This window comes from Equus caballus, chromosome 21, assembly GCF_041296265.1.
Source record: "Equus caballus isolate H_3958 breed thoroughbred chromosome 21, TB-T2T, whole genome shotgun sequence".
NCBI lineage: Eukaryota > Metazoa > Chordata > Mammalia > Perissodactyla > Equidae > Equus > Equus caballus.
Genome location: NC_091704.1, coordinates 18,174,717 through 18,198,714, shown reverse-complemented (window position 1 = coordinate 18,198,714; position 23,998 = coordinate 18,174,717). Strand labels below are relative to the sequence as shown.

The following is a 23,998-nucleotide window of genomic DNA, read 5'->3' as shown; positions in this document are numbered from 1 at the left end:
CCTCCTCTCCCAGCGGTATCTCTCCCTCTGGCTCAGCCCTGGCCCCATGGGGCTGGGAGTGTCTGTGTCTAGCTCTGTCTTGCCCAGATTGGGGGTCCCTCAGGTATAGGGCTGAATCTGAGGTCTCTCACCACCCCCAGCATTACCTAACACAAGGCTGGGCAGTAGGGGATGACAGGAGTTGTTTAGTGAACGAAATCTTTAGCCTGGTATCTGAGGCCTGGTGTAATCTGACTTGGTAAACTCGTATTCATCCTAAAAAACCCATGTCACATGCCTTCCTCCATGTTCCAGGCAGCATTTACTGGGAAGACAATTTTGGAGGCTGAGACAGGACACACAGGGCTTACGATGACTCCCTGTACTCCCAACATCGTGGCCTCTTCCCCGAGTCTTCCTTTGGCCTCTGGGAGGCAGTGAGGTGCGGGGGTTCCCAGCCAGCATTAGTAGTTAGGGTATGGATTCAGTAGATTTCCCCAGGTAGGAAGACATCGCTATAGGAAGTCTCTCCAAAACCAGTGCTCTATACCTGCGGGCACCAAAGGACAGCGCCCCGCATGTAGTGGCTTTTGGCGCCAGTCTTCCTCCAGTTCCAACGGGCAACTCAATCGAGGGGAGCGGGCCCTTTAAGAGGCGAACACGGGGGCAGGGCTCAAGTCAAACCCCGCCCCGGGAGAGAGGGTGGGGCGGGCCCGAGTCTCAGTGCGCCTGCGCAGTGTCCACGCGGTTCCGGGTCCAGCTCTTGGTTTCCGGAGCTGTTCGCAGAGAAACTGAGGTTCGGAGAGGAAGCGATCGTCCCCGTAAGCCCACGGGAAACTTGTTTCCCTTCTTGGCCCTGCTGTGAAAGGCCTGACCCCTGGTCATTGGCAGTTACCCCGAATCCCCCAATTTTTCTGGCAAGTGGGTGATCAAGGCGACATTTAGGACTGGAGCGGCGGGGCAGTGACGGTTCTTGCCCCGTGTTCTAGGTGAGGACGAGTAGGCTCAGAGACGTGGACAAGGTCGCGCCGCTGCGGCTGCGTTGGCTCCGGGATTTGAACCCGGGACAGCCCAACTCAGACCTTCGATGCCCTGTGGAGCCCAGATGACCCACTCTTTGGTTTGTCCAGACACAGTGAGTAGGTGAGAGCCTGGGGGGCCTGGGCAGTGGCGGGCGGGGCTCTTGGCCTGGGCTTGAGTCTCCGGTGGACAGAGCCAGGGAAGGGGGAGCCGAGGGTGCGGCCCGGCGGGGGGCCGTGGGGCCCTTGGTGCTGGGCTCAGGCCCTTTCCTCGTCCTAATTCTGGTACCACCAGGGTGAGTTCTGTGCTGAATCGCAACACGAGGCAGTTTGGAAAGAAGCACCTGTTCGACCAGGATGAGGAGACGTGCTGGAACTCGGACCAGGTGAGGCATCTCTCCTTGGACCCTCCATCCCTCGTGTGAATCAGATTCTGGGGTCCAGGGTACCTTGAGAACTTTGGGGTGCCCCAGCTGGGTACAGTCAGGTTGGCCAGAGAGGGAACATGTGCTAACTGCGTCTCCTCCTCCCCGGCATCAACTGTGTGAATGAGACAGGTATAGCAGGGCCCTGAGCCTGGAGTAACCTTGGGCCTCAGTTTCCTGTCGGCTTCTAGGGCCCCTCCCAGTGGGTGATACTGGAGTTTCCCCAGCGCGTCTGTGTCTCCCAGCTGCAGATCCAGTTCCAGGGGGGCTTCTCCAGTCGCCGGGGCTGCCTGGAAGGTACTGGAATGCCCTGGAAGGTGGGGGTTTAGAGGGGGTACCCTGGCCTTACAGTCTGCCTCTTTCTCCACTGCAGGTTCCCAGGGGAGTGAGGCTCTTGGCAAGATTGTGGACTTCTACCCGGAGGACAACAACTCACTTCAGATATCCTGCCCCAGCCTCTGGGGTGGGGTGGTCTGTGCCTCTGAAAGCTGTAGGCCCTGGCATATGACCTTGAGCAAGTGGCCTCTGGGCCTCCAAGGCTTCATCTGTAAAATGGGCTGATAATCACCTGTTCTGTGTAAGAGCCTCAGAGGGGCCCACACCATGCTGGGTCACCCAGCTCATTAGTAGTGTCTGAATTGGGACTGGGTGAGGGCTGAGGGTAGGTAGGATATGACAAGCCACCTGTTTCCTTTGACTGCCCGCGCTCACACCTTCCCTGTGCCAGCTGCTGACGTAGACCGGCTGAAGGTGACGTTTGAGGACGCCACTGACTTTTTTGGCCGTGTGGTCATCTACCACCTGCGGGTGCTGGGGGAGAAGGTATGAACCCACTGGGCCACTGCCTCTTCCTGGAAGCCCTTGGGGAAGCACAGCCAAGTCCTTCAAGTTCTGCACAGAAGGTTTATTGGCTCCTCTTGGGAAGGGCCCCCTCCCACCGTCTGTCCAGGAGCTGCCTTTGAAGCCAGTTCTGGGTTCCCCCAGCTCTGGGTCAACCGTTTCGTTCCCTGAATGTCTGAGTCCCCGGCAGGTGGCCTTCACTCGGGATCGGTGGGTACCAGGTTGCTCTGGAAGAGTTTAAGGATGTGGTTCTCGATCGCTTGTTGCACTGGAAACAGGACAGGCAGAAGGTGGGCCATGGACTGACTGAGGGCTGCGGAGGCACAGGCCAACCTGCAGCCTCCCCTTGGGGGCGAACTGGAGCCTCCCAGCCCTGGAATCTGGATGGAGGATCCACTCGCACTGGGAAACACACGCCACTCCCAGAGCACAGCTGGGAAGACAGAGGCCCCCATCCCAGAAACCTCAACTTCCCCTAAGTTTGTAAAAATGCATTTTGGAGGCTTTTCAGAGTCATAAAAATATTTCTTAGCAAACAATTGCCAAATTGTGACTTTTATGAAAAGACAAGAGGGGCTGTGAGAAATGACTTCTGCCCCAATAAACTCCTCGAAGGGAGGAGGGGAAATTTCTCAAGCCCTCCATTTCCCCCACGACCCTGAGGGTCGGTTCTAGTGAAGATGCCCCCTTTTATGGATGGGGAAGCTGAAGGGGGAAGTGGAGAATCAGCCTGGGGTCTGCCTGCGGCCCTGGCTCCCACACACCTCCTGCCACGGAGAGGGCTGCCCCCATGGCCTCAGGCACAGTGGCCCAGCCCCCTCCCTCCTGGCGTCCTCACCCTGCCAGGCCTCTGAGTGCCCTGTTCTTCCAGCCTGAACCATCCCCTCCCTCCCCTTGGGTCCCCAGGAAGCCCTCCCTGCCCCCCACCCCTCCTTGGGCTGGGCCAGGGCTCCTTTGAGCCTCCCACCCGCAGTGCCCAGGTTGCCCTGAGAGCTGAGACTAGGACATGCCCAGGCCAGGTGCACAGTGGCACTCGACATTTGCTAACACAAACATTCTCACTGCCAACGTCTGACAGCCGAGGGGGATATCCCGTGTACCCCTCTGTGGTCACCCTGCCTCCAGCACCCTGTCAATGCCCTGTGTGTCTCAGGCCAACCTTTCCGGTATCCCAGGGCCACAGCGAGGTCCATCGGGGTGTAGCCAGAGTCAGCCTCGGTGGTGAGATCAGCTCCTCGGGCTGCAAAACAAAGCAGGTGCTACAGCGGGGCTCAGGAGGACCAGTAACTGCCCCACAAGATGCAGCCACAAGTCTGCTGGTTGTCTGCATGGCCTTGGACAGAGCCTGAGCTCTCCAAAGAATGTGGCCAATAGCATCCCCCCACTCCAGGGTCCCTGAGGCACAGAGGGTGTAGGTGCTCGAGCCAGGCAGGCAGACCCCTATGCTATCCGACCACCTCCTGTCCCCAGATCCATCCTCTGGGAAAAGTAGGCAGTGACTGTCCATCCAAGAGCTGTTCAAGTAGAGCTCGGACCCCTCCCTGGCCCTCAGGATTCTGCAGAGCCAGCCTCTACTCCCACTCACCCAGCAAGGCCTCGACACACTTAACATGGTTCCCACGCACGGCGTACAGCAGTGGCGTCCCTCCATTCTGTTAGGGGCAGGGGCGGGGGCAACCAACACTCTGTCTTTTCCAGATTCTCACAACACCCTGCACCCTCCAATTTAATGTGGTTCCTCCTCCTGCTCATCACCTGGCCTGTCTAGCTCTTCCTTTGGGTCTCAACTTAGATACTCCCCCTTCCAAGAAGCCCTCCCTGACCTCCCTTGGCGGTACAGGCCGTCTCTGGGCTTTTGCAGCTGTCTGTGCGCCTGCCATCACAGTGTTATTCACTACATCTCAGCTGACTGTTTATGTGTTGGCTCCCCGCCCCAAACTGGGAGTTTTGTGAGGCTTGGGAATGGGTCTGTCTTGTGTTCTCAGCAACCCTGGTACCCCTGAAGTGCCCAGGACAGGGTGGGGGGGGCACCTCACCCAGTCGTAGATGTTGATGTCCACGTCACGCTCAAGTAGCAGCCCCACGATGTCCGTGTAGCCACCTGTACTGGCCAGTGACAGGGCACTCTCCCGCTCCTTGGCTAGGATGTGGGGGTCAGCACCCTGGGGCAAGCAGAGGGGGCAATGACAGAAGGGAGGGCAGAGGGAGCAGTGGTGGGAGAAGTGAGGGCATCCCCTGAATCCTGGTGTCCCCATGGCAGCCTCGTCTTACAGACATGGCACCAGCAGACTCAGCCGAGACCTGGCCCGCCCTTGAGTCCCTGGGAAGTCACCAGCTGGGCCGGGACGCACCCACTCGAGCAAGAAGCGGACGGTCTCAATTTCTCCGAAGGCCGAGGCCCAGATGAGGGGAGTGAAGCCGCGCTCGTCCGGCTTGTTGATGAGGTTGTCGCCTGGCAGGAGGGGGTGGTACCACTGGGCTGCACCCTGCCCACTCTCCCCAGTGCTGCGGGAGTGGGACGGCGCAGGCGGTTGGGGTCAGAGGTAGGGGAAGCACACATGTAGATGCAAAATATGGACAGGTCCAACATGTCTAGACAGGTGCCCACCTGGAGGCTCAGGCCATGTCAGCACCGACATGCACACAGCATGCATGGTCAGGCAGGCACGGACACAACGGCGACGAACATGCACACACACCTTTCCTCAGATGCTCCTTCAGCTGGCTCAGCTCCCCCTGGGCCGCAAGCTGGTGGATGGACAGGGCTGGGGGCCAGAGAGAGGCAGAGTCCTCACCCCTCCGATCTCCGCTCTGTGCCTCAGTTTATCCCTGTCTGAAGTTGCTCCTCCCAGCCCCTGCCTCCACCACCCCTCCTCCCCTTGGGGACTGGGGGCCCACTCACAGTCCAGGGTGGCCGGGAGGGCTGAGACCTCGTTCCCCCGCTGCCGGTTGGTGAGGGTCGTGGAGTGCTTGAGGGAGCTGCCTGCTGAGAGAGAGGAAGGGCCTCAGTTTCCCCTCAGTATATGTCACTGGGGCTTCAGGCCAGAACCTGGGGGCTTGGAGCTGCCAAAGACAGTGCCTGACCCCACCATCCACCATCCACTTCTTCCACTCTCCCGGATGCCCAGGGTGTGCATTTCTCCTCCGCTTGGGCAATGTTCTGGGCAAGAGACCAAGCCGCTGCTCTCCAGGGGCCTGTGGATGAGTGAGGGAGTCAGAGAGAAACAGAGAAACAGAATGAAAGCTCAAGCTGAAACAATGTTCAAGAGAAATGGAAAGCAGGTGGAAGGAGGTAGCAAGAAAGGAGGGCAGGCAGCGAGTCCATTTTAGACAAGGTGGTCAGGGAGGGCTTCTCCAAGGAGGCGACACTAACTGAACTCAGCTAGGTGAAGAAGCCAGCCCTGGGAAGAGGTGTGGGAAGAGCATTCCACACAGGGGGAACGGCAGGGACAAAGGCCCTGGGAGGACTGAGTTAGACATAGTCAAGGGCTCCAGTCAAAACAAATCCTCAGATCCTCAATAAGTTAAACACAGAATTACCAACTGACCCAGAAATTCCATTCCCAGGAGTCTACCCCAAAGAGTTGAAATCAGGTGTTTAGAAGAAAACTTTACACAAGTGTTCACAGCAGCACTAGTCACTATCGCCAAAAGGGGAATAACCCAAGTGTCCATCAATGGATGAATGAATAAACAAAATGTGGTCCATCCACACAATGGAATAGTACTCAGCCATGAAAAGGAATGAAGCTCTGACACATGCTACAATATGGACGCACCTCAAAAACAATATGGTACGTGAAAGAGGCCGGACACAAAAGGTCACATAGTGTGTGATTCCATTTACATGAAATGTCCAGAACAGGGAAATCCATAGAAAAGAGAAAACAAATTCATGGTTGCCAGGGACTTACGGGAGAGAGGGATGGGAGTGACTGCTTAGTTGATATGGGATTTCTTTTTTGGGTGTGATAAAAATATTCTGGGACTACAGATAGAGGTGGGGGTTACACAACATTGTGAATGTACTTACTGCCACTAAATTGAATGTAATTCTGGTTAAAATGGTAACTTTTATGTTATGTGGATTTTACCACAATGAAAAAAACAAATAAGCGATCCCTCATTGGGTGGAGAGGAAAGACACGCACTGGGTAGCGGGCCATACACAGAAATCCCGTCTTAGGTCTGACACTCCACCATCTGCACATCCCAGAGGCTGGAGCCCAGGACAGTATCCTACCCTGAGGTGAGGAGGCGCCAGCATCGGGCTCAGGATTCCCAGACTCCGGAGTACAGGGGAAGAGACTGAGGACTACAGTGTCGGAGCCATCGGGGGCCTCATCCCCAGGGTCTTCAGGGTCTCCAAATTCTGGGGTGGGGGGCTGCTGGGTCAGGTTGAGGTCCTCTGCAGGCTGGGTGGGCTCCATGGGAGAAGCTGGGGGAAGCGCCAAAAGGGGAGAGATGGCAATAATTATCAACAGCTTTTATTAAGTAAGCACCGACCGCATACCTGGCCTTGCACAGTGAGGGTGGGTAAAAGGGGTCAGCCAGGGAAATGAGACCAGAGTCCAACTGCTTTTCAGGTCCACTCCTCTCCACCACCAGGGCACATATAACATACACTACTTAAAAGCCCTAGCTCTGGGGTCAGCTATCTAGGTTCGAATCCCTCCACTTACAGGCTGTGAGAACTTGGGCACGTGACTTAACTACTCTGAGCCTCAGTTTCCTCATAAATAAAGTGGGGAAATTAGGTCTAAAAGAAGTCATGTCAGTAAACAGGTGAGCAGGGGGCCTTATATACGGGCACGAGCACAGCTTGATAAATGTTCTCTGTGGTTATTTTGCGGGGGCTGTTCGCAGAATGAGTGAGGGCTCAACAAAGATGTGACCGGTCCCATCTCATCTGCCCCTCCCAAACAGATCCAGGAGGTCCACTCACCTCCCACGGGCCTCCTCTGTCGCTCCGCGCAGCAAGCCCGGGTCCCCCAAAACTTGGGGGCCCAATTCACGAACTTTTCTCCTCCAACTGCTGTAGGGGAGAGCGAGCTGGCGCCTGGACCCTCAGCGCCCTAGCTTCTTCTGCCAGGACAGAGAGCAACTTGATACGCGACCGCTACCCCTACCCCAGAGCTCCCCCACTGCGCCTGCGCACCCCCGTCCCCCAAAAGTGCGGAAGGGCCGAGGAGCGGGAGCTGCTTCTGGCCCTTTAAGTTTTGGGGGAGGGGCGTGGTTTCCGCCTGTGCCCGAGCAATGCAGTTGCGCCTGCGCGTTCTTGTCCCCGTGGCTCAGATGGGAGCCCCTCTCTGTCGGAGAGGGGTGGGCTGGACCTCAGAGGATTTCACGGCCACTGTTTTCCCTCACCCTCAGCTCCGCCCACACGTCTTTCCAGAGGGAGCCAATCAGCTCCACCTTCGGGCGAATGGGCGGGGCTTTCTTCAGGCGGAGGGCGGGAGGGAAGCAGGCAGGGCGTCTGGGATTTAAAGGGGCGACGCCATTGCCGGCGCCTCCCATAACAATGTTCCCTGTGCTGTCTTGGGCGCTCATGAGGATGTGCAGGGATTTGGTGGCAGCGGGGAGGGTACAAGGAGGGCGTTTATACAGCCCGAAGTGAGCGCTGTGTGGCGTGTTCCCCCATTTCGTCTGCTTCCAGAAAAGGGGATTCGGGAAGCGAGAACACCCTTACCCCTCCCCCGCCTAGGTGTCCCTCCTGGAGCTTCAGGAGGTCTCCGCCCCCTCCTCACCCGCCTCCGAGTGTGGCTCCTTCCCCAGTCTCCCACTCACGGTCCCTCTTCTGTCTGGGTAGACGGAGGAGCAGGGAGGGTAGGCCACTTGGTTACCGGAACTGAGTCAGGGCGGCGTCCGGTTTTGCAGGGGAAGGTTTAGGCAGCGGTCTCCATCCCCAGACTTCCGGTGGCAGTCCTCGGGATCGGGGTGCTGTCGCTATGGAGGAACCAGAGATGCAGCTCAAGGGGAAGAAAGGTGGTGCGGGCCCCGAGAGGGACGGAGGGGCGGCCGGACGGAGGGCGGGAAGGGGCGAAGGCGCGGAGGGAGCGTGCGGGGCAGTGATTGAACTGCTGTGGAATCCCGGTTTGGCCGCTGACTAGTTTTGAAACCTTTAGAAAGTCTCGGTGCCTCGGTTTTGTCATCTTAGAAAGGGGAGCGCAATAGTCTTCCTCCCACCTCCCATAGGATTGTTGTGAGAATTCAATAATCCGATATTTGTAAAGCATTGGAGGAACGCCTGGGGCGTGGCCATGGCCTGTGTATTGTTTCCTACGTATTTACGCGTTTGTGTATGTTTACGTTGGCTTATCAAATATTTGTAAGTCACAGAGTTACAAATTACAAAATGCCACGAACTGTTTTTAAGTTATACAGGTGTTTGTTATTTTTTTAGTTAATTATTTAGAAGGCTCAAGTACACCGAATTCCATCTCCTTCTTAACAACACCGTGAGGTGTAAGGTATTACTATGCGCAATTTCACACCGAGGAAACCTAAGAGGGTAAGGGGGCACAGTTTGGAGGTGGCAGGGTGGGCTCTGCCCCACTCGTTACAGCAGTGAGCTGGAGAGATTCCCTGCCTCTCTCGACTCCCAGACACACCAGGGTGCTGTCTCTTGCCAGCCACACTGCACTGGGCAATAGCACCCGGTCCATCTCTGCAGCAAACCTCGAGATGGGTACCGTTATCCCATTTTTACAGATGAGGAAACTGAGGCTCAGAGAAGCCCCTGCCCTCATGAATCCAAGCTTTAATTTCTTTTTTTCTGTAAACATGTAACCTAATAAAGAATGAGAATTTAAGTATAAGAGAAATGAACAAGGTGTTGAGGTCAAGAATGAGGTGGAAGGGATATCTGATTAAGCCTGGTGATCAGATCAGGGAAGGCCTTGCCCAGGTGACATTTGAGCTGAAGGATGAAAAGAACCCAGTGGGGGGAGGGTGTATGAGTGGTGGGAAAAACAGATGCAAAGGCCCTGAGGTGGCGAAGTGTTTAGAGCTGTGTTGCAACACACTCTATAGCTACTAGTCACAGTATTTGTGGGTATTTAATTAAAATTAGGTAAAATTTGATTTCTGAGTCACGTTTCAAGTGCTCAGTAGCCACACGTGGTTAGCGGCTACCAAATTGGCCGGTATAGATTATAGAACTTTTCCATCATCTCAGAAAGTGCTTTTGTATAGTGCTGAGAGTGTCCGAGGAATAGCCAGGAGGCCGTTGTGCCTGGGGTGGAGGGCGAGGAGGGCAGGGAGGTCAACAGCAGGCAAAACATGCAGGGCATTGTGGGCTATGCTAAGTAGGTGGATTTTATTCTCTGGCTGATGGGAGCCATGGGAGAGTTTCAAGCAAGGAAGGGACATATCTGATATGTTCATTAGGAGCTCACTCCATCTGAAGTCTGGAGATCAGACTGTTGGCAGGAGGGGACACAGGGAGACCAGGGAGGAACTGAATCTGGCATCCAGGTGGGAGGTGGACCAGTGGGGACAGGGTAATGGTAAGAATGAGTGAGATTTAGGCTTTGTTTTGTGGCAGAACCAGCAGGATCTGCTCTTGGATGGGAGGGTGTAGATGACCAGCTGGCTGGGAATGCCGTTTGTTGACGCATACCCTGGGATGAGGATTTGTGTGTAATTTACTTACCAGGAGAACCCCACAGGGGAGAGTAGGAAACAGGACAGGGCCAGGGAGGAGGCTGAGCAATGAGCAACCTCAGGTAAAATTCCATGGCGGGAGGACTCAGCCTGATCCCAGAGGGGAGCTCAGGGGCATGAGTCATGCCTCTGATACACAGCTCGGGTCACGGGTTTTCATACGCTTCCCTAGTCAGTCATGGCAGAGGCCACCCAGGGATGTAAACTTTCAGGCATTTTCAGGTCCAGTAACCAGTGGGCATCCTCTGAAGAAGAATCTCAGATGTGGTCACTGGGGTAAATGGAATTTGGGGGCATCTGAGTGGGTGGCAGCAGTGTCCACTACAAGTGGGTTCGGGCGGGGAGAGATTATGAGTTCACTCGGTGCATTAACATCATCGAGATTGAGATCCTTCTGTGACTCCCAGACAGACTTGTCCAGCTCTGCTGTGACCATCTCCTTCAACCCATCACTGGGGACACAGGTGACCCAGCTGCTGGGGGAGACACTGGACACTCCTGTCTGCTCTGGCTGGATTCATAGGTTGAGGAATCAGGAGTCTGATGCTTTGTCCCTTTGTCCTCCCTGTTCCTGTGTCCCCCTCCCCAACACCCCACCTGCTGGCTGACTCTCAATCCTGGATCCAGTCACGGACAAGTTTACCGAGAGCATCTATGTCTTGGCCAATGAGCCGTCGGTGGCCCTGTACCGCCTGCAGGAGCACGTGCGCCGTTCACTGCCTGAGCTGGCCCAGCACAAGGTGAGCCCTGCCTGCCCCTGCCTCCCACCTCCCCCAGGGTCCGCACCTCATGAGCTGGGGCCTGCAGTGTGGAGCAAGGGCTACTGGGTTAAGAGTCAAGGCTGGGACACCAGCAAGGAGGCACATGGTCATTGAGCCAAGTTGGGGTCATGGGTAGACATATCTGGGGCAGATTTTGAAGGAGAGGACAGTAGGATCTGTGTTAGTTGTGACCTGTGTACAAAGGAGGCAGCCATGCAAAGACCAGAGGGAAGGGCATGCCAGGCGGAGGGAACAGCCAGTGCAAAGGCCCTGAAGGGTGACGGCCAAGTGTTCACAGCAAGCCCAACTGGTGTGGGAGGGGAGTTGTAGGAGGAAAAGTCAGGAGCTGGAGGGGACCTATCTCTGTGGCCGTGGTTTTCAGTGATTGGGTGCTCCATCCCACAGAGCTGGGAGGATAGCCTTCTGAGTGGCAGCCCTTCCTGCTAAAAGCACTCCCCCTCCCCACAGGCCGACATGCAGCGATGGGAGGAGCAGAGCCAGGGCGCCATCTATACAGTGGAGTATGCCTGCAGGTGAGCACCGCAGACTCCCCACCATGCCCTAGCCTCCTGGATGCTCAGGGCCCCCAGCCAGCTGTCCAGTGAGCCCTGCCCTTCCAAACCCATCTGAGTGGAGGCATGTGGATCTCAACTCACCTGGCTGTGTGGTGGGTTCCAGCCCCAGCCTGCTTCTTACCATTTGCCCTGCACCCGTGTGCCTCTGGCAGGCTTCTTCCTTGCACTGAGCCCCTCCCTATCTGTCACAAGAATGGCTGATAAGTAGTTTGGGAGGTGCCACCCAGGCAGGGAGCTGGCCCCACTAGGGGCTGGCATTTCCCCCTCATAGCCCGGACCACAGACTGGCTGCTAGGGTGGATGGCAGCTGGGGGCCGGGCCAAAGAATGAATACGGCTGTTTATTTTTTAATTTATACTTATTTCCAATTTTTTATTGCGGTAAAATACATAAACATAAAATTTATCATCTTAACCACTTTTTTTTTTTTTTGCTTTTTCTCCCCAAATCTCCCCAGTACATAGCTGTAGATTCTAGTTGTAGATCCTTCTAGTGGTGGCATGTGGGATGCCGCCTCAACATGGCCTGATCAGTGGTGCCATGTCCGCGCCCACCATCCGAACTGGTGAACCTGGGCCGCTGAAGTGGAGCACGCAAACTTAACCACTCAGCCATGGGGCCGGCCCCTTAACCACTTTTAAGTGTACAATTCAGTGTTATTAAATGCACTCCTAATGTTGTGCAGCCATCCCCACCATCCATTTCCAAGACTTGTTCATCATCCCAAACTGAAACTGTCCCCATTAAACACTAACTCCCCATCCACCTCCCTCAGCCCCAGCCTCCATCCTACTTTCTCTCTCTGTGAATCTGACTCCTCTAGGGACCTTGTATAAGTGGAATCATGCAGTATTTGTCCCTTTTGTAACTGGCTTATTTCCCTGAGCATAATGTCCTTATGGTTCATCCATGCTATACCATGTGTCAGAATTTTCTTCCCTTTTAAGGCTGAATAATAATCTGTCGTATAGATGGACCGAGTTGTGTTTATCTGTTCATCTGTCGATGGACCCGTGGGTTGCTTCCATGTTTTAGCTATTGTGAATAGAGCTGTTGTGAACATGGGTATACCATTTATTTTTGTTTAACTTTTTCAGAATCTCCAGATTGTTTTTAATTTTCCCAAGGGAAAGGTGTGCCTGCCAGTGAGAAGCAGTCGCTGGTGTTTCTTTCTGTTACTGCAGCCGTGCCGGCCTGGCCTCCTGCCCTGCCGTCCATTCCCCGTGCCTGTATTTAACGCCGTGGCTGGGCTGTTTGCCTCGGGAGTTGGGTGACTCTGTAGAAGTGCCAACTGCCTCTGGCTTGGGCTGTGGGTCATTTTGGTGGAAGCTGGATGCAGCTGGGGAGCCATGGGGTTTGCTTGCCTCTTGCTGTTTGGTTGTGTGGACAAAGGTTCCTAGACAGGAAGTCCTCCTGCTGGTGGCACTGAGCTGGGTGTTCTGCCATCAGCAGCCTTGGCCCCTCCACTGGGCCTGGGGGTGACCCAGACAGATGCCGTCTTCCTGAGGATGGTGGTCACAGACACCTTCCTTAGCTCAAGAAAAGAAATGAGTGTCTCTCTTTTGGCTGCTGGACCGCTCCTGGACGGCTGTGAGCTCATCAGCAAGGCCCAGGTTCAAGGAAGGACATGTCAAAGTCTGTACTTTCTCCCATTTTCTCTAGCTGCACTGTCCAGTGCAGGAGCCCCAGGCCATAGGTGGGTGTTCACATTTAAAATTTTAACGCATTAAAATGAAATAAGATGAAAGAGTTAGCTCCTCAGTCTTGCTAGCCACATTTCAAGTACTGAGCAGCCCTCTCAGTAAAGAACATCATATTCCAGAAAGTTCCACTAGATTGCACTGGGCTCAGCAGGGGGCCAGTGTGCTCTGGGCACTCTCTTTAGGGAGATGTGAATTTCTCTAATGCTAGAAGACCATGTTTTCCTTTGTGGACATGAAAGAGCCCTTATCTTTTAGTTGTTTGAAGTGCCTTACGCAGTGTTAATGGTTGGTGTAAAACTGAAAGATGTTATAGTGGTAGGTTGTTGGGGTAAACTATTCAACAGTGAGCTTATATTGGAGAGCTTGTTGTCGAGGTGGGCCATCAAGCACGAGTCCCTGACTGATAACAAATGGGAGTGATTTTTCTTCTGTCTTTAATAGGACTTTAAAACAACACTTCTATTTTTGCTGCAGATGCTGTTGCCCGGTGACTTTCTGGCATTAGCCAGGCCCCGAGTGCCGCTGGAAGGGATGTTTGCATTAGACAGTCGGCAGTGTGGCACCAGCACGGGGCTCTCGCAGCTCGGCAGTAGTTCCCCCTGAGGGTGATGAGTTATCCCGGTTCCTCGTAACTTAGCTCCAGAGCTTTTCACAGTCGAGTTAACCAGCTTCCTTCAGGGGCAGGCATAGGTTATCTAAGAGGAAAGCAGGATGTGCTTGAGCCCATCTTTGCCTGCTTACAGCTCCTTCAGGGATGATAGATGGGCTAGTGGTGGTGAGGTAAAGGTTGCGTCTTGCTACCCAGTGCTCTGTCACTTGTCATCTGGGCGTAGCAGGGAAGTCTAAACTTGAAGCCCATGGTGAGCCCTCAGGGAGTCCTGCAGAACTCCCCGAGGAGCCTGCTGAGCGTCCAGCCCATACAGGGCCCCCACTGAGCTCTGGTGGGGGGATACACCGGCAGGCGCCAGGAGGGGAGGGTGAAGCAGGGCAGCACCAACCGGCTCCATCCTCCCATTTCAGCGCCGTGAAGAACCTTGTGGACAGTAGCGTCTACTTCCGCAGCGTGGAGGGTCTCCTGAAACAGGCCATCAGTATCCGGGACCACATGAACGCCGCCACCCAGGGCCACAGGTAGCTCCCAGGACCACCTGCCCCTGCTGCTCTCAGCCTCCTCACTGTAAGGACCTTCACCGCTCAGCCAGGAACTGCCACTTCTTGCTCCTTTCCTTGTTTCCTGGTGTCTGGTGACTTCTCTTGTCCTTTGGCGTCTGTAGTGGGAGGGTTGTGCGGGAGTTCAGTCACTCAGCACGCAGGTCCCAAGCTCTGCTCTGTGCCTAGCCCTAGGCTGGGCGCTGAGAACACAGCAGTGACCGAGACAGATGTGCTCATGGTCTCACGGGGAGACACACAACAAGCAGATAAACATAGAACAGACAGTAGCATTTCAGACATGTGTAAAGGAGGAAAAGGGATGTGGGGGTCTCCATGAGAGGCGGCAGAGGTGCAAGCAGAGGCCTGAACCACATGTGCATGGAGATGACCAGGGGACGGTGTTCCAGGTGGGGCAGTGGCGAGGGCAGGGCCCTGGGTCTGGTGAGCTGGGTGTGTTGCAGGAACATCTAGGAGGTGGGTGTTGCTGGAGCCGGTGAGCAAGGGGGAGACGGGGTCGGGAGGTGGGCCTCACCAGCAGCAGGGAAGGGTGCCCAGAGCTGAAGGAGGCTTTGAGCCAAGGACCAGATGGTCTGAAAATGAAAAGCACTCACAGTCCTTGCACAGTGGGGAAAGAGGTTATCATTATAACTTAATAAACACGTTTGAACACGCATGCACATGCTGTAAGCCATAACTCTACCTTGAGATGTGTCTGGCTCCTGCAGTTGAGTTCTGGTGTGCCTGTCTCCTATGAGGCATTTAGAAGGAAAAAAAATCTGTGGCACTGTTTCTGAGAACTAAGACATGAGAACTGTCAAAAACAAAAGGGCCTTGAGAATGTGTAGGAATGGATGTGTACCACTCTTCCCTCTGAGAGTGGTGTGACGAGGTTCACCTGGGTTCGTTTGCATTCGGTGACTGTCTGGCTCTGGCCACTCTGCCATGAGTTGGTGAGAGCATCAGAACCAGAGTTCACTGTGTAAAGCAGCTTGCACAGCGCCCTGCACATGGTAGGGCCTCAAAAAGCTATAGCTTTTTACTTTCAATTCATGGTTTCCCAAGTGCTTTCAAATGCCCTGTTTGTGCCGGCTGTTGCAAAAATGCACTGTGCTTCTGAAAGATGCTAGTAGCAGCTTGAGGTGCTGCTAACACCTCTCTTTGCAAGCCCTGTGGGTTTGAAGCACCCAGTCCTTCGTGAGTCCCAGGCATGACCTCTCTAGCGGGTGGCTGGTCCCATTCTTCCAGAGGATGCCCTGAAGGCTGAAGCCAGGAGTCCTAGGGGACCAGAGGGTGCCTGAACCCACCCTCCAGTCTAGTTGAGCAGGCCTCATGGCCTCTCACCTGGGCCTCATGGATGCTGCACATGTTTTGTTCCAGCCCTGAGGAACTGCCCCCGCCCTCTTCCACCTGAACCCAGAAGAGACTCGGAGGTGCTTCGGCCCCTCCAACCCAGGTCAGTGCCGATGGGGCTGCAAGCCTCCCTGTGCTGCGGCCTCTGAACTAACCCACCCTCGGTGCCCAAGAAGGACCGGCTTGTCTAACCACTCGGGCTTTCTCGCTGAGCTTGTAGGATGGTTTCATCAGTGGGAGGTTGCAGTCAGGGGGACCTTGTGCCCTCTGCTGCTTAGGGCTGTCGTCAGCCCATCTCCCTTGTGCTCTGTCTGCCAACATCCTGCCCCTTATCAGGCCACAAGTCTTGTCCCATCCCAAGGACACCACCAGGACAGAGAGGGGAGCCCACATTTCCCCTGCTCTGCCATGTGCCACCTGCTTGCTTTACCCACACACATTATCTCAGGCAGAGCCCAGCATGGTGGTTACCCACCCAGCTCTGGAATCCTTGCTCCAGCAATGACTCTGCTGTGTGACCCTGAACAAGCCCCTCCCCACTCTGGTCTCTGCTTTTCCCTTCTGTCAGAGTGGCTCATCCGGCGGCAGAGAAGGGCTGCTCTGTACAGTGGTGTGTGTTGTAGCAGTCAGTGACTGCTGCGTGACCAACTGTCCCCAAACTTAGTGGCATATAGCACCATCATTGCCTGCTCACGATTCTGTGATTTGAGCTGGGAAGTTCTGCTGGTCTCACCTGGGGGCCACTCATGTGGCACTAATCAGAGCTCAAAGGGGCTGGATAGGCAGGGGTGGCCTTGCTCACACATCTGGCTCTTGACCAGTGCTATTGGGTGTGGGGTCCAGTGTTCCACGTGGCCTCTCCAGCAGGCCAGCCCGGGCTTCTCCTGGTGGCTGGGCACCCAGTGCCCATGTGCTCACCAGCCTCTGCTGGCTTCCTGTTTGCCCATGTCCCATTGCTCAAGGCCAGTCATGTGGCTTGGCCCAGGACCAGACAGGGGAGGACTGCAGGAGGGTGTCAGTCCTGGGAGGTGTGATTGACTGTATGAGGAGAGTGTGGCACCAAGAAAGGCCTGGCATATTGTCACTCTGTGCCCGTGCAGGGCAGACCCCGCAGATCTGGGGTGCCCAAGGGACTTAGTGAGCTCCTGGCTTGTGTCGCACTCTGAGCCCCCTGCCCATGTGTTGTGATGGTGCTGTGTGCTGTGGATGCCCTTTCAGAGGGTCAGGGAGGCATGGGTGGGGACAGGGGCCCCACAGCCCCAGAGCAGCAGCCCGCAGGGCCAAGAGGCAGCAGAGTTCACGTGTGCAGTCTGAGAGAGCTTATACAGCACCTGCTCTGGGCCAGGCTTAGTTCCAGGCCTAGGAGTGGTGAGGAATCCTGCAGGCTGTGAGACCACCTGGTGGGCATCTGGGAGGGCCTGGAGCAGGAGGGGCTGCCAAGGGTGTCAGCGGGCCACCTCAATGCTGCACACAGTGTTGCCCACCAGCCCTGGGCCCATACCCCACCTACTCCCCCATCCCCTCCCCCTCACGGTGGTTGCTCCCCCTCTCACGCTTCAAGAATGCTGCCCTCCCCATGCCCTGGGTCATCTGCTGTTCCTCTACTGCTGTGCCCCCTCAGAACAAAACAAATGCTCTATGCCTCCTGATCATGCTTTTGTCCCTACAGACCTTGCACCCCACTCCCCCCCCACGCCCCGCTCAGGGCCTTCCACCCGCACTTTTCCTCAAAGCACCCCTGCCCCCTGTCCCCTGACCCATCACCGTGGGTGATGACCTTCACTGGGTCAAGTGGCGGCCTCCCCTGGCCTCTGATCTCACCTGCCTCTTCAGTCCCAGAGCCCTGAACACAGCCCCATTTTACAGAAGAGGAGCAGCCTCAAAGAGGCAAGGCAGGTCACCACTCTCGACTGGAAGTGCCAGAAATCACATCCAGACCCTCTAACCCTCAGGTTTCACCTCTTCCCCAGGCCCCGCCCAACCTCCTGCCTCAGGTACCGCCTCATCAGGGCGACCCTGCAGCCCTGGGGGTCTCTCAGACCTCACCCTGACCCTCGCCCCCCAGCCTGACTAAAGCTGGGCCCTTGGACGCAGCCTTGTGGTACCTGGCAGGGAATGAAGACTGAGCACGTGTGGCCAGCACATTTCTCCTGCTCCTGACCAGAGCCTCCAGGCCAGCCATGAATGTCCTGAGACAAGGCTTTGCTGCCCCTGGATTCTTACCTGCCCCGCATCGGCATGGACACAGCTGTGGCCCCTTGGACCAATAATTGCCACCATGATAATCCCGAGCATGCACCCAGTATGTGCCCAGCACTGCACTGGGGGCAAGGGTCACCTGTCATCCTCAGACAGCCCTGTAGGGCAGGTGTCACCCCTAAATACAGATGGGAAAAGAGAGGCTCTGAGAGGTTACATGACGTGTGCAAGGTCACACAGCTAGAGAAAAGTGGACCCTGGCCTGGTTTGGTCCCAGCTCTGCCTCTGACATGCTATGTGACATATGCTTACCCTCTCTGGTCCTCCATTTCTCCATCAGGACAAGGGAGGCTGGCCTGGACCTTCTCTACAAGCTGAGGTGGACATTCATGCACCTGCCTACCTGGCCTGCTTCCTGCCTTGAGGAAAAATGCCCAGCCCAGGCTCAGGTCATACAGAGACCACCTCTAGCTGCAGGGGTAGATGGCCAGCAAATCAGAGCCCCTCATCTCCCAGGTCACAGTGACTGGTTTGAGATGGGCGTATGACCCAATGAGAGTTCTTCCCTGAGAATTTTGCTGGAAGCGTGGGAAAGTTAGCATCTTCTCATCAGGGTTGTTGAGCTGGGCGGACGGAAGGGGATACCTGAGAACATTGCATGGGGCCCTGGATCCAGCTGTACCTGACACCAGAAAATCTCAAATTTTTAGTTTCATGAGTCCCTGAATTACTATATTTGCCAAAATTGCTTTGAGTCCGTTTCTGCTGCCTGCAGAAGAGCCCACCCCGATCCCTGCAAATTCTGAGCCTAGGAGATCATGGTCCACAGTTTGCACACCTCCAAGGCCAGTTGTGTGCCAAGGAAGTGTCCAACAAAATGTATCAGGAAGATTAGAATGGAGTTGTGTGGGGTATAGCCAGGGTGGGTCCCAGGCCCACTGATCTGGGAGGATCCCCCAGCTTGGCACTGTGAGGTGGTTGGGAGAGGGGCGGCTAAGGCTGGGGGCACCCTAGGAGAGACAGAGAGGGTCCTGGGGGGTGTCAGGGGTGTGGAGGGGGCCTGAGGGCCTGGGAGAGGGTTCAGGGACACAGGAGATGTCAAGAAAGGCCTGCCTTGCACCACCAGGGAGTGGGGGTCAGTCCTCTCCCTCTCCTTCTAGGGTATATAGGGGGCCTCTCTGCCGCCATCCTGCCTCCCCACTCCACCAGCTCAGTTTAGGGGGAGGGAGGAGCCTCGGGTCCACACCATTTGAAGCCCTGACTGGTGTGTGGCCTCTGCAGTGTCACTCTGCCTCTCCTCGCCTGCTCTGAAAGCACCTCTCCTTGTCAATCAGTCTTTCTACCTGTCCACCATACAGCCATTTATCCAGCAAACGTTGACTGCCCTCTGTGGATGTAGCCCTGCCCAGGGGATGCCCTGGTGAGCAAGACGGGCCAGCCCTGATTCCAGGGCTCAGACCTTGGACAGACGGGCAGCTAAGTGAGATAATTGTATGCTACATCCCAGGTGCTGTGAGCTAGTGGGAGGCCCCAAACCCTCCCAGGGCTCCCTGTCACCGGAAGCCCACTGGAAGAGACCTCAGCCAGCGGTTAATAGCTGCGCAAAGAGGTCTGAGCAGAACTCGGGGCTGCCAGATTCTGCACAACCCCAGGGTACGAGGGCTAGCGCGGGTGCTGGCTAATTTGCATCTCGTTTGCATGCTGGTTCTCGGCCTTCCCGCCTGGAGAATGCCCTGCCCTGGACTGCCGCCAGGGGGCGCAAGAGACAAAGCCGTGGCCGGGCACTCGGCCGCGGAGCGGTCATTGTCGGCAGGCCTCGCCGCCCTCGCCGCCGGTCGCGGTGGGAGCATTGTGACCCTGCACCCTTTTTCACCCCATACATCCTCACTCCCATTTTTCAGAGGGCGAACTAAGGCTCCGCGAGGCCAGGTTACCCAGCAGGAGCTCGCATCTGCCCTCACGTGCTCTTGGACGCTCGCTGGACGCCTCCCCTCCTCACCCAAGCGAGGACTTGCTCCCTTCAGAGCTGCAGAGATAGGTGGATAGCTGGGAGAGAGGCAGTGAACTCCCCGTGCCCTGGGGCACTGAAGCACCCACGAGCGTGGGGGCCACCTGGAAGGGATCCCAGACTTGTGTAAAATGTGCCCCCCACCCCTTTCAAATCCATGGATGAGGTAAAAAGAAGCCAAAAGGGCAGTGATTGGCGCCTGGTTAGTCAGCAGTGGTCAGGACGGAAATGAAACTTTTGTCCTGGTTTTTATTTCAGCTCTGCTTTGTAGTCCCAGAGGGTTCCGCCCCTGGGAAGCCCCTTCCTAACCCTGCCACATCCCCTAGCCGGGCCTCTGGATGCCCCAAGCTTGGTCCCCATGCCCCTCCACCCCTCAGGTCCTCTCCAGGGCGCTAGTTCTTCAAGAAACCCATGAAGACACTCCTCTGATGCTGCCACACACTGGGCCTGGCCCTGAGTAGTCCCCCTCAGACACAGACACGGAATGGGACTCAGACATCCCCAAGCCCCTAGGTCAGCACTGGGCTGGAAGGAGGGACGGGGTGGAGGAACCCCAAATAGAAGGGGGATAGGGAAGGCTTTTGGAGGAGGGGACATTGGAGGTGGACCTTGAAACACTCCCCCCCCCCCCCCCAGGAGGAAGGGCTGCTGTTGTTCCCACTTTTCACATAAGCAAACAGGCTCAGAAGGGAGAAGTGACTGGCCTGAGGTCACACAGTGAGTGGGAGTCAGAGATGGGATAAGTTGTCTGACCCTGAAGCCCTACCCACTGTACTACACTGTCCCTGCCATGGAGGGTCCTTTAAAGCCTTCCCCTGCTGCAGTGTGGGAGAAGATCTGGAGGAGGAGGCTTGGGGGGAGCAGCTTGTCCACTTCCCCACCCTCCCACCCCTGCCTCCTCCTTCACCTCCCCCATCTTCCCAGTCCCCTTCCCAGGACCACCCTCTGGCCCTTCCACCCCCTTCTCCCCCCAAACCTCCCCTCCACCCTCCAACCACTTACTCCAGCAATTTAGGGTATCCCCTCATCTGAGAAGACTCCTAACTGCCCTGATGGGGGACAGGGGTCCACGCAGAGTGACACAGCTGGTGACATGGGAGGTTATGGGACAGGAACAGGGGCAAAGGCAAAAAGGAGGAGCCGTTATAGGAAACGGTGTGAGTGATAGAAGATGGAATCAATCAGAATGGGAAGGCAGCATGGAGTGTGAGTGGTGGGAGGGGGTGACGTGGGAGGGTAGGAACAGAGGAGGGAGCCCAAATGGTGGGAGGGGCAGCGGGTAGAGGACATGGGGGGCAACCTCAGCCGACTCATGGGGGGCCCTTCCTGCCATGCCCCAGCTGCTCCCAGAGCTGCTCCAGCTGCCACCCTCACGTAACCAGAGCCTGCCTGTTGCATCAGAGGCGGGCAGGCGGCCGCAGGTAAACAGAGCAGCCCTCGGGGGGCCTGGGGCTCCCCAGCCACCTCCATGCTCCCCAAGCTTCGTTCTGCACCTTGGAGCTGAGGCAGAAGCCCCCAGCCAGGCCTGGGCTCTGGTGTATCCTTGGGACACTGATTGTCTGGCGTTGGGCCCTGAGGGGCAGGGGCGGGGGGGGGGAGGGGACGTAGGATCCCTGATCTCCACCTCCTTATGACAGAGTGTGAACCCTAGTTTTTATGTCCAAAGAGAAAGCTGTGCCCAGACTAGGGATCCAAACTGCCCGTGTCACAGATGGGTAAATTGAGTTGTGGGGAGAGGACCAAATGTCTCAGTACCCCTGTTCCCTTCCTCAGTGTCCCCCACACACTGACATCTCCACATGCTCCCTCCTGAGTCCAGGGGTCTAGCCATTTCCTGTTGTCTTCTGAGAAGGTGGACACCACACAGCCATTGCAACCTGCCTGCTCTCCCCCTTCATCTGCCCCACATCGACCCTTTCCTCTTTATCCCCAAGCCTCTACCTGTGCACCCAGCCCAATCAGCTCCACTTACTGCTCTGGCTTCACCACTCTCATCTCCCTCCACCAAAGAATGCTCTGCAGTCTTCCTTTGCACCTTTGCAAATGCTGTTTCCTCTTGGAAAACTCTTCTCCCAGTGGCAAACTCCTTTTCATACTTCAAGGCCCAGTACAAATACCCCCTTTTCTGGGAAGCCCTCCTCTGGCCCAGGCCTGACTCCACAGGGCTGCAGGGAGTGTGTGGTGGCTCTGCCTCCTCCAGACTGGGGGCTTCTTCAGGATTACCCAGTCCAAAATAATCTTCATCCTGTAATTTTTTTCACATTGATTCACTCACCACGACCACAACCTCACCCCATCCCACTTTGGGCCTGGACCCCTGCTGGGTGGTTCTGGCATCCTAGGGAGGAGGTCCAGTCCTGGAAGCCTCCCCCTGCCCCAGCTGACCTTTGAAGTGGAGGAGGGCACTCAGCAGCCCGGGGTCTGTCACCCTCCTGTTGAGGCATACAGGGTCACACATCCCGCAGAAGGCACAGCTGGGCAAGGCCACACAGGTGACCCCAGGGCCCCTTTCTGCAGTCTCTCCATTTGGGTGAGAGTAAGGGTCAGTGTTGGCTGCGAGAAGGGCTTGGTCCTCTTGGGGCCGTCAGGGTCCAGGGTCGGAGTTATATTTCAATCAGTTTGGAGTAAGTCCGGGGTTGGGGCCAGCAGTAGTTAGAGACAGGGTTCAAATAAGCGTCAGGGTCACCGTTGGGTTAGGGTCAGGGTCAGCAGTAAGGTCAGGGGCGCCCAGTGAGGGCGAAGGAAAGCCTGGCGAGTCTGATCCAGCTTCCCTCCTCTGAGTCCTCCTCCCTCCTTATTCAACTCCCATCTCAGAGTCTTCCCGCGTGTGAGTCCCGGGCCCCTAACTCCAGGGGCGGGGCCACGCCCAAGTGGCCGCCCACCACAGCCCACGGGCACGCCCTCTACGCAAATGAACCCGCCCCGTCCAATCAGCTCCCGGGGGCGGGGCCTCCCGCTCTGGAGGCACCTGCGGCCGCCCGGCATCCGGAGCTCTGTGCCGCCGCCGGTCGGTGCGCGAGCCTCCGCGGGCCCAGGCCGAGCAGGTGCGTGTCGCGTCGGACCGAGGCTTGCGCGGTGTCCTTTGAACTGCATCTGTGGGATGGGTTGGGTTGGAGGTCTGAGTGTGCTGCTGTGCGTCGGAAAGTTGTGTGTCTAAGAGGTGTGTGTCCTAAGATTGTGAGTCTGAGAGGTTGTGTGTCCGAGGGGTTGTGTCCAAAGGGTGTGTGTCCGAGGGGGAGGGTGTGTCCAAGGGGTTGTGAGTCCAAGGGTTGTGTTTCTGAGACATCGTATGTCCAGGGGTTGTGTGTCCAAATGGTGTGTGTCTGAGGGTTTTGATGTCACTTAGGGAGTTGTGTGTCCAAAGTCGTGGTGCCGTGAGCCCCTGTTATGTGTCTTTGAGCTGTGTGTCTGTGAGCTGCAGTGTCCTCCCTTCCCTGGGCCCACCCCTTTGCACATCCTGGAGGCCCCTGTGCACAACCCCATGCCATCCTGCTGTGGATGTGCCCTGGTGTGTCACAGCCCCAGACCCTCGTGTGGCATGACCATCCACATGTGCCTGTGACCACCATGACCCTCACTGGCCCCATGGAGTCTGCACCTCATGTAGTGAACGTGGGGCCTCAGCTGGGCCCACAGGGTGCCCATGTGGCTGGGGACAGGGCAGAGGGCACGGAGCCCCACAGTTGGGGGTCATAGCTGCCTGAGCTACCTTCCTCCCTGTGTCTCAGTGTCCCCATCTGGGACATGAGTACAGGAACAATAGTCATAGCCCTTCACAGTTTTCAGCACATGACAACCTGGTGGCTGCAGTACTTTTACGGTCATGATCCCCCCTCTTTGCCTCTCTCAGGGTCCAGGGCTGCAGATATTGGTCAGCGACCGGGGTCCCTGGCCACTCCCAGCCTCCAGCTGCAGACCCAAGAAGTCAGAAATAGCTGAGGCTTCATGCCTGGCCGAGAATCCTCACTGGGGAAGATCAGGGCCTCTGGACCTTTGGCATCCGGGGGCAAGAACTCTCAATCTCTTGGGGTGAAGGAAACTAAGTTCAAAAATGTATTTAGATTCGGAAGGACTAGTGTGTGAGATTTGATTCCAAACATCAAAGGGACTTTGGGGGAAGTCAGCCCCGCTCCCTCCTGTCCCCATACCTCCCTCACACTGCCTGGCTGAGCTGAGGAGTAAATGTTGGCCTCCAGGGAATGGAATTTGGGGACAGTTGGGACTCCGGGGTCTCACCTGCAAAATCTGGAAGTTGGTTATCTGGTCCGAAGTCTCTGCTTTGCAGAAGAGAAGACTGAGGCCAGATGGAGACATCCATGCCC

The 23,998-nt window shown here is 56.4% G+C and overlaps 4 protein-coding genes across 16 annotated transcripts in view; 3 read left to right on the top strand and 1 right to left on the bottom strand.

The window, feature by feature from the left end:
* The first annotated feature begins 654 nt into the window (after nucleotides 1–654).
* NR2C2AP (nuclear receptor 2C2 associated protein) lies at nucleotides 655–2,802 on the top strand. Of its 4 annotated transcripts, none has more exons than XM_014734796.3 (7): nucleotides 655–775; nucleotides 969–1,122; nucleotides 1,294–1,384; nucleotides 1,615–1,720; nucleotides 1,797–1,864; nucleotides 2,135–2,245; nucleotides 2,542–2,802. In XM_014734796.3, exons 2-7 carry the CDS (start codon nucleotides 1,067–1,069, stop codon nucleotides 2,740–2,742), a joined length of 633 nt encoding a protein of 210 aa, XP_014590282.1. In that variant the 5' UTR covers nucleotides 655–775; nucleotides 969–1,066; the 3' UTR covers nucleotides 2,743–2,802. The 4 variants fall into 4 exon arrangements, with proteins under 4 accessions (XP_014590282.1, XP_005604201.1, XP_014590281.1 ...); XM_005604144.4 differs by having other exon boundaries at nucleotides 697–800; nucleotides 1,669–1,720; XM_014734795.3 differs by having other exon boundaries at nucleotides 697–800.
* Nucleotides 2,313–8,129, bottom strand: RFXANK (regulatory factor X associated ankyrin containing protein). 8 transcript variants are annotated; one of them, XM_001503452.6, is made up of 10 exons: nucleotides 8,011–8,129; nucleotides 7,209–7,348; nucleotides 6,507–6,701; nucleotides 5,166–5,249; nucleotides 4,963–5,028; nucleotides 4,615–4,715; nucleotides 4,300–4,425; nucleotides 3,849–3,915; nucleotides 3,423–3,503; nucleotides 2,313–2,531 (listed from the first exon to the last, which is right to left on the bottom strand). In XM_001503452.6, the coding sequence occupies exons 3-10, from the start codon at nucleotides 6,691–6,693 to the stop codon at nucleotides 2,461–2,463; spliced, it is 783 nt and encodes a 260-aa protein (XP_001503502.2). In that variant the 5' UTR covers nucleotides 6,694–6,701; nucleotides 7,209–7,348; nucleotides 8,011–8,129; the 3' UTR covers nucleotides 2,313–2,460. The 8 variants fall into 8 exon arrangements, with proteins under 8 accessions (XP_001503502.2, XP_070102813.1, XP_070102814.1 ...); XM_070246712.1 differs by having other exon boundaries at nucleotides 5,166–5,246; XM_070246713.1 differs by having other exon boundaries at nucleotides 5,166–5,246; nucleotides 8,051–8,118.
* BORCS8 (BLOC-1 related complex subunit 8) overlaps nucleotides 7,691–23,998 on the top strand; it is a 27,182-nt gene continuing 10,874 nt past the window's right edge. The window contains exons 1-6 of one of the 3 annotated variants that reach the window (XM_005604143.4): nucleotides 7,691–8,248; nucleotides 10,556–10,668; nucleotides 11,158–11,222; nucleotides 13,988–14,098; nucleotides 15,497–15,572; nucleotides 18,009–18,416. In XM_005604143.4, the coding sequence (XP_005604200.1) occupies nucleotides 8,212–8,248; nucleotides 10,556–10,668; nucleotides 11,158–11,222; nucleotides 13,988–14,098; nucleotides 15,497–15,530 (360 nt within the window). In that variant the 5' untranslated portion in view covers nucleotides 7,691–8,211 and the 3' untranslated portion in view covers nucleotides 15,531–15,572; nucleotides 18,009–18,416. Of the gene's footprint in view, nucleotides 8,249–10,555; nucleotides 10,669–11,157; nucleotides 11,223–13,987; nucleotides 14,099–15,496; nucleotides 15,573–17,439; nucleotides 18,417–23,998 lie in introns of those variants that run through there. The other 2 variants (XM_005604142.4, XM_014734798.3) reach the window with 2 other exon arrangements.
* The window catches only part of MEF2B (myocyte enhancer factor 2B), a 23,399-nt gene continuing 14,917 nt past the window's right edge, over nucleotides 15,517–23,998 (top strand). The window contains exon 1 of the mRNA XM_070246709.1: nucleotides 15,517–15,572. The gene's annotated coding sequence lies outside the window, so the exon portion shown is untranslated. The remainder of the gene's footprint in view (nucleotides 15,573–23,998) is intronic.

Bases quoted from the DNA above. Each gene is read 5' to 3' on its own strand.
- RFXANK (XM_001503452.6), bottom strand. From the start codon at position 6,693: ATGGAGCCCACCCAGCCTGCAGAGGACCTCAACCTGACCCAGCAGCCC. The intron at 4,716-4,962 runs GTGTGTGTGCAT...CCCTCCTGCCAG, and splicing joins GAAGGAGCATCTGAGGAAAG to GCGACAACCTCATCAACAAG. The intron at 3,916-4,299 runs GTGAGGTGCCCC...TGCCCCTAACAG, and splicing joins ACATCAACATCTACGACTGG to AATGGAGGGACGCCACTGCT.
- NR2C2AP (XM_014734796.3), top strand. From the start codon at position 1,067: ATGCCCTGTGGAGCCCAGATGACCCACTCTTTGGTTTGTCCAGACACA. The intron at 1,123-1,293 runs GTGAGAGCCTGG...TGGTACCACCAG, and splicing joins TGTCCAGACACAGTGAGTAG to GGTGAGTTCTGTGCTGAATC. The intron at 2,246-2,541 runs GTATGAACCCAC...CACTGGAAACAG, and splicing joins TGCGGGTGCTGGGGGAGAAG to GACAGGCAGAAGGTGGGCCA.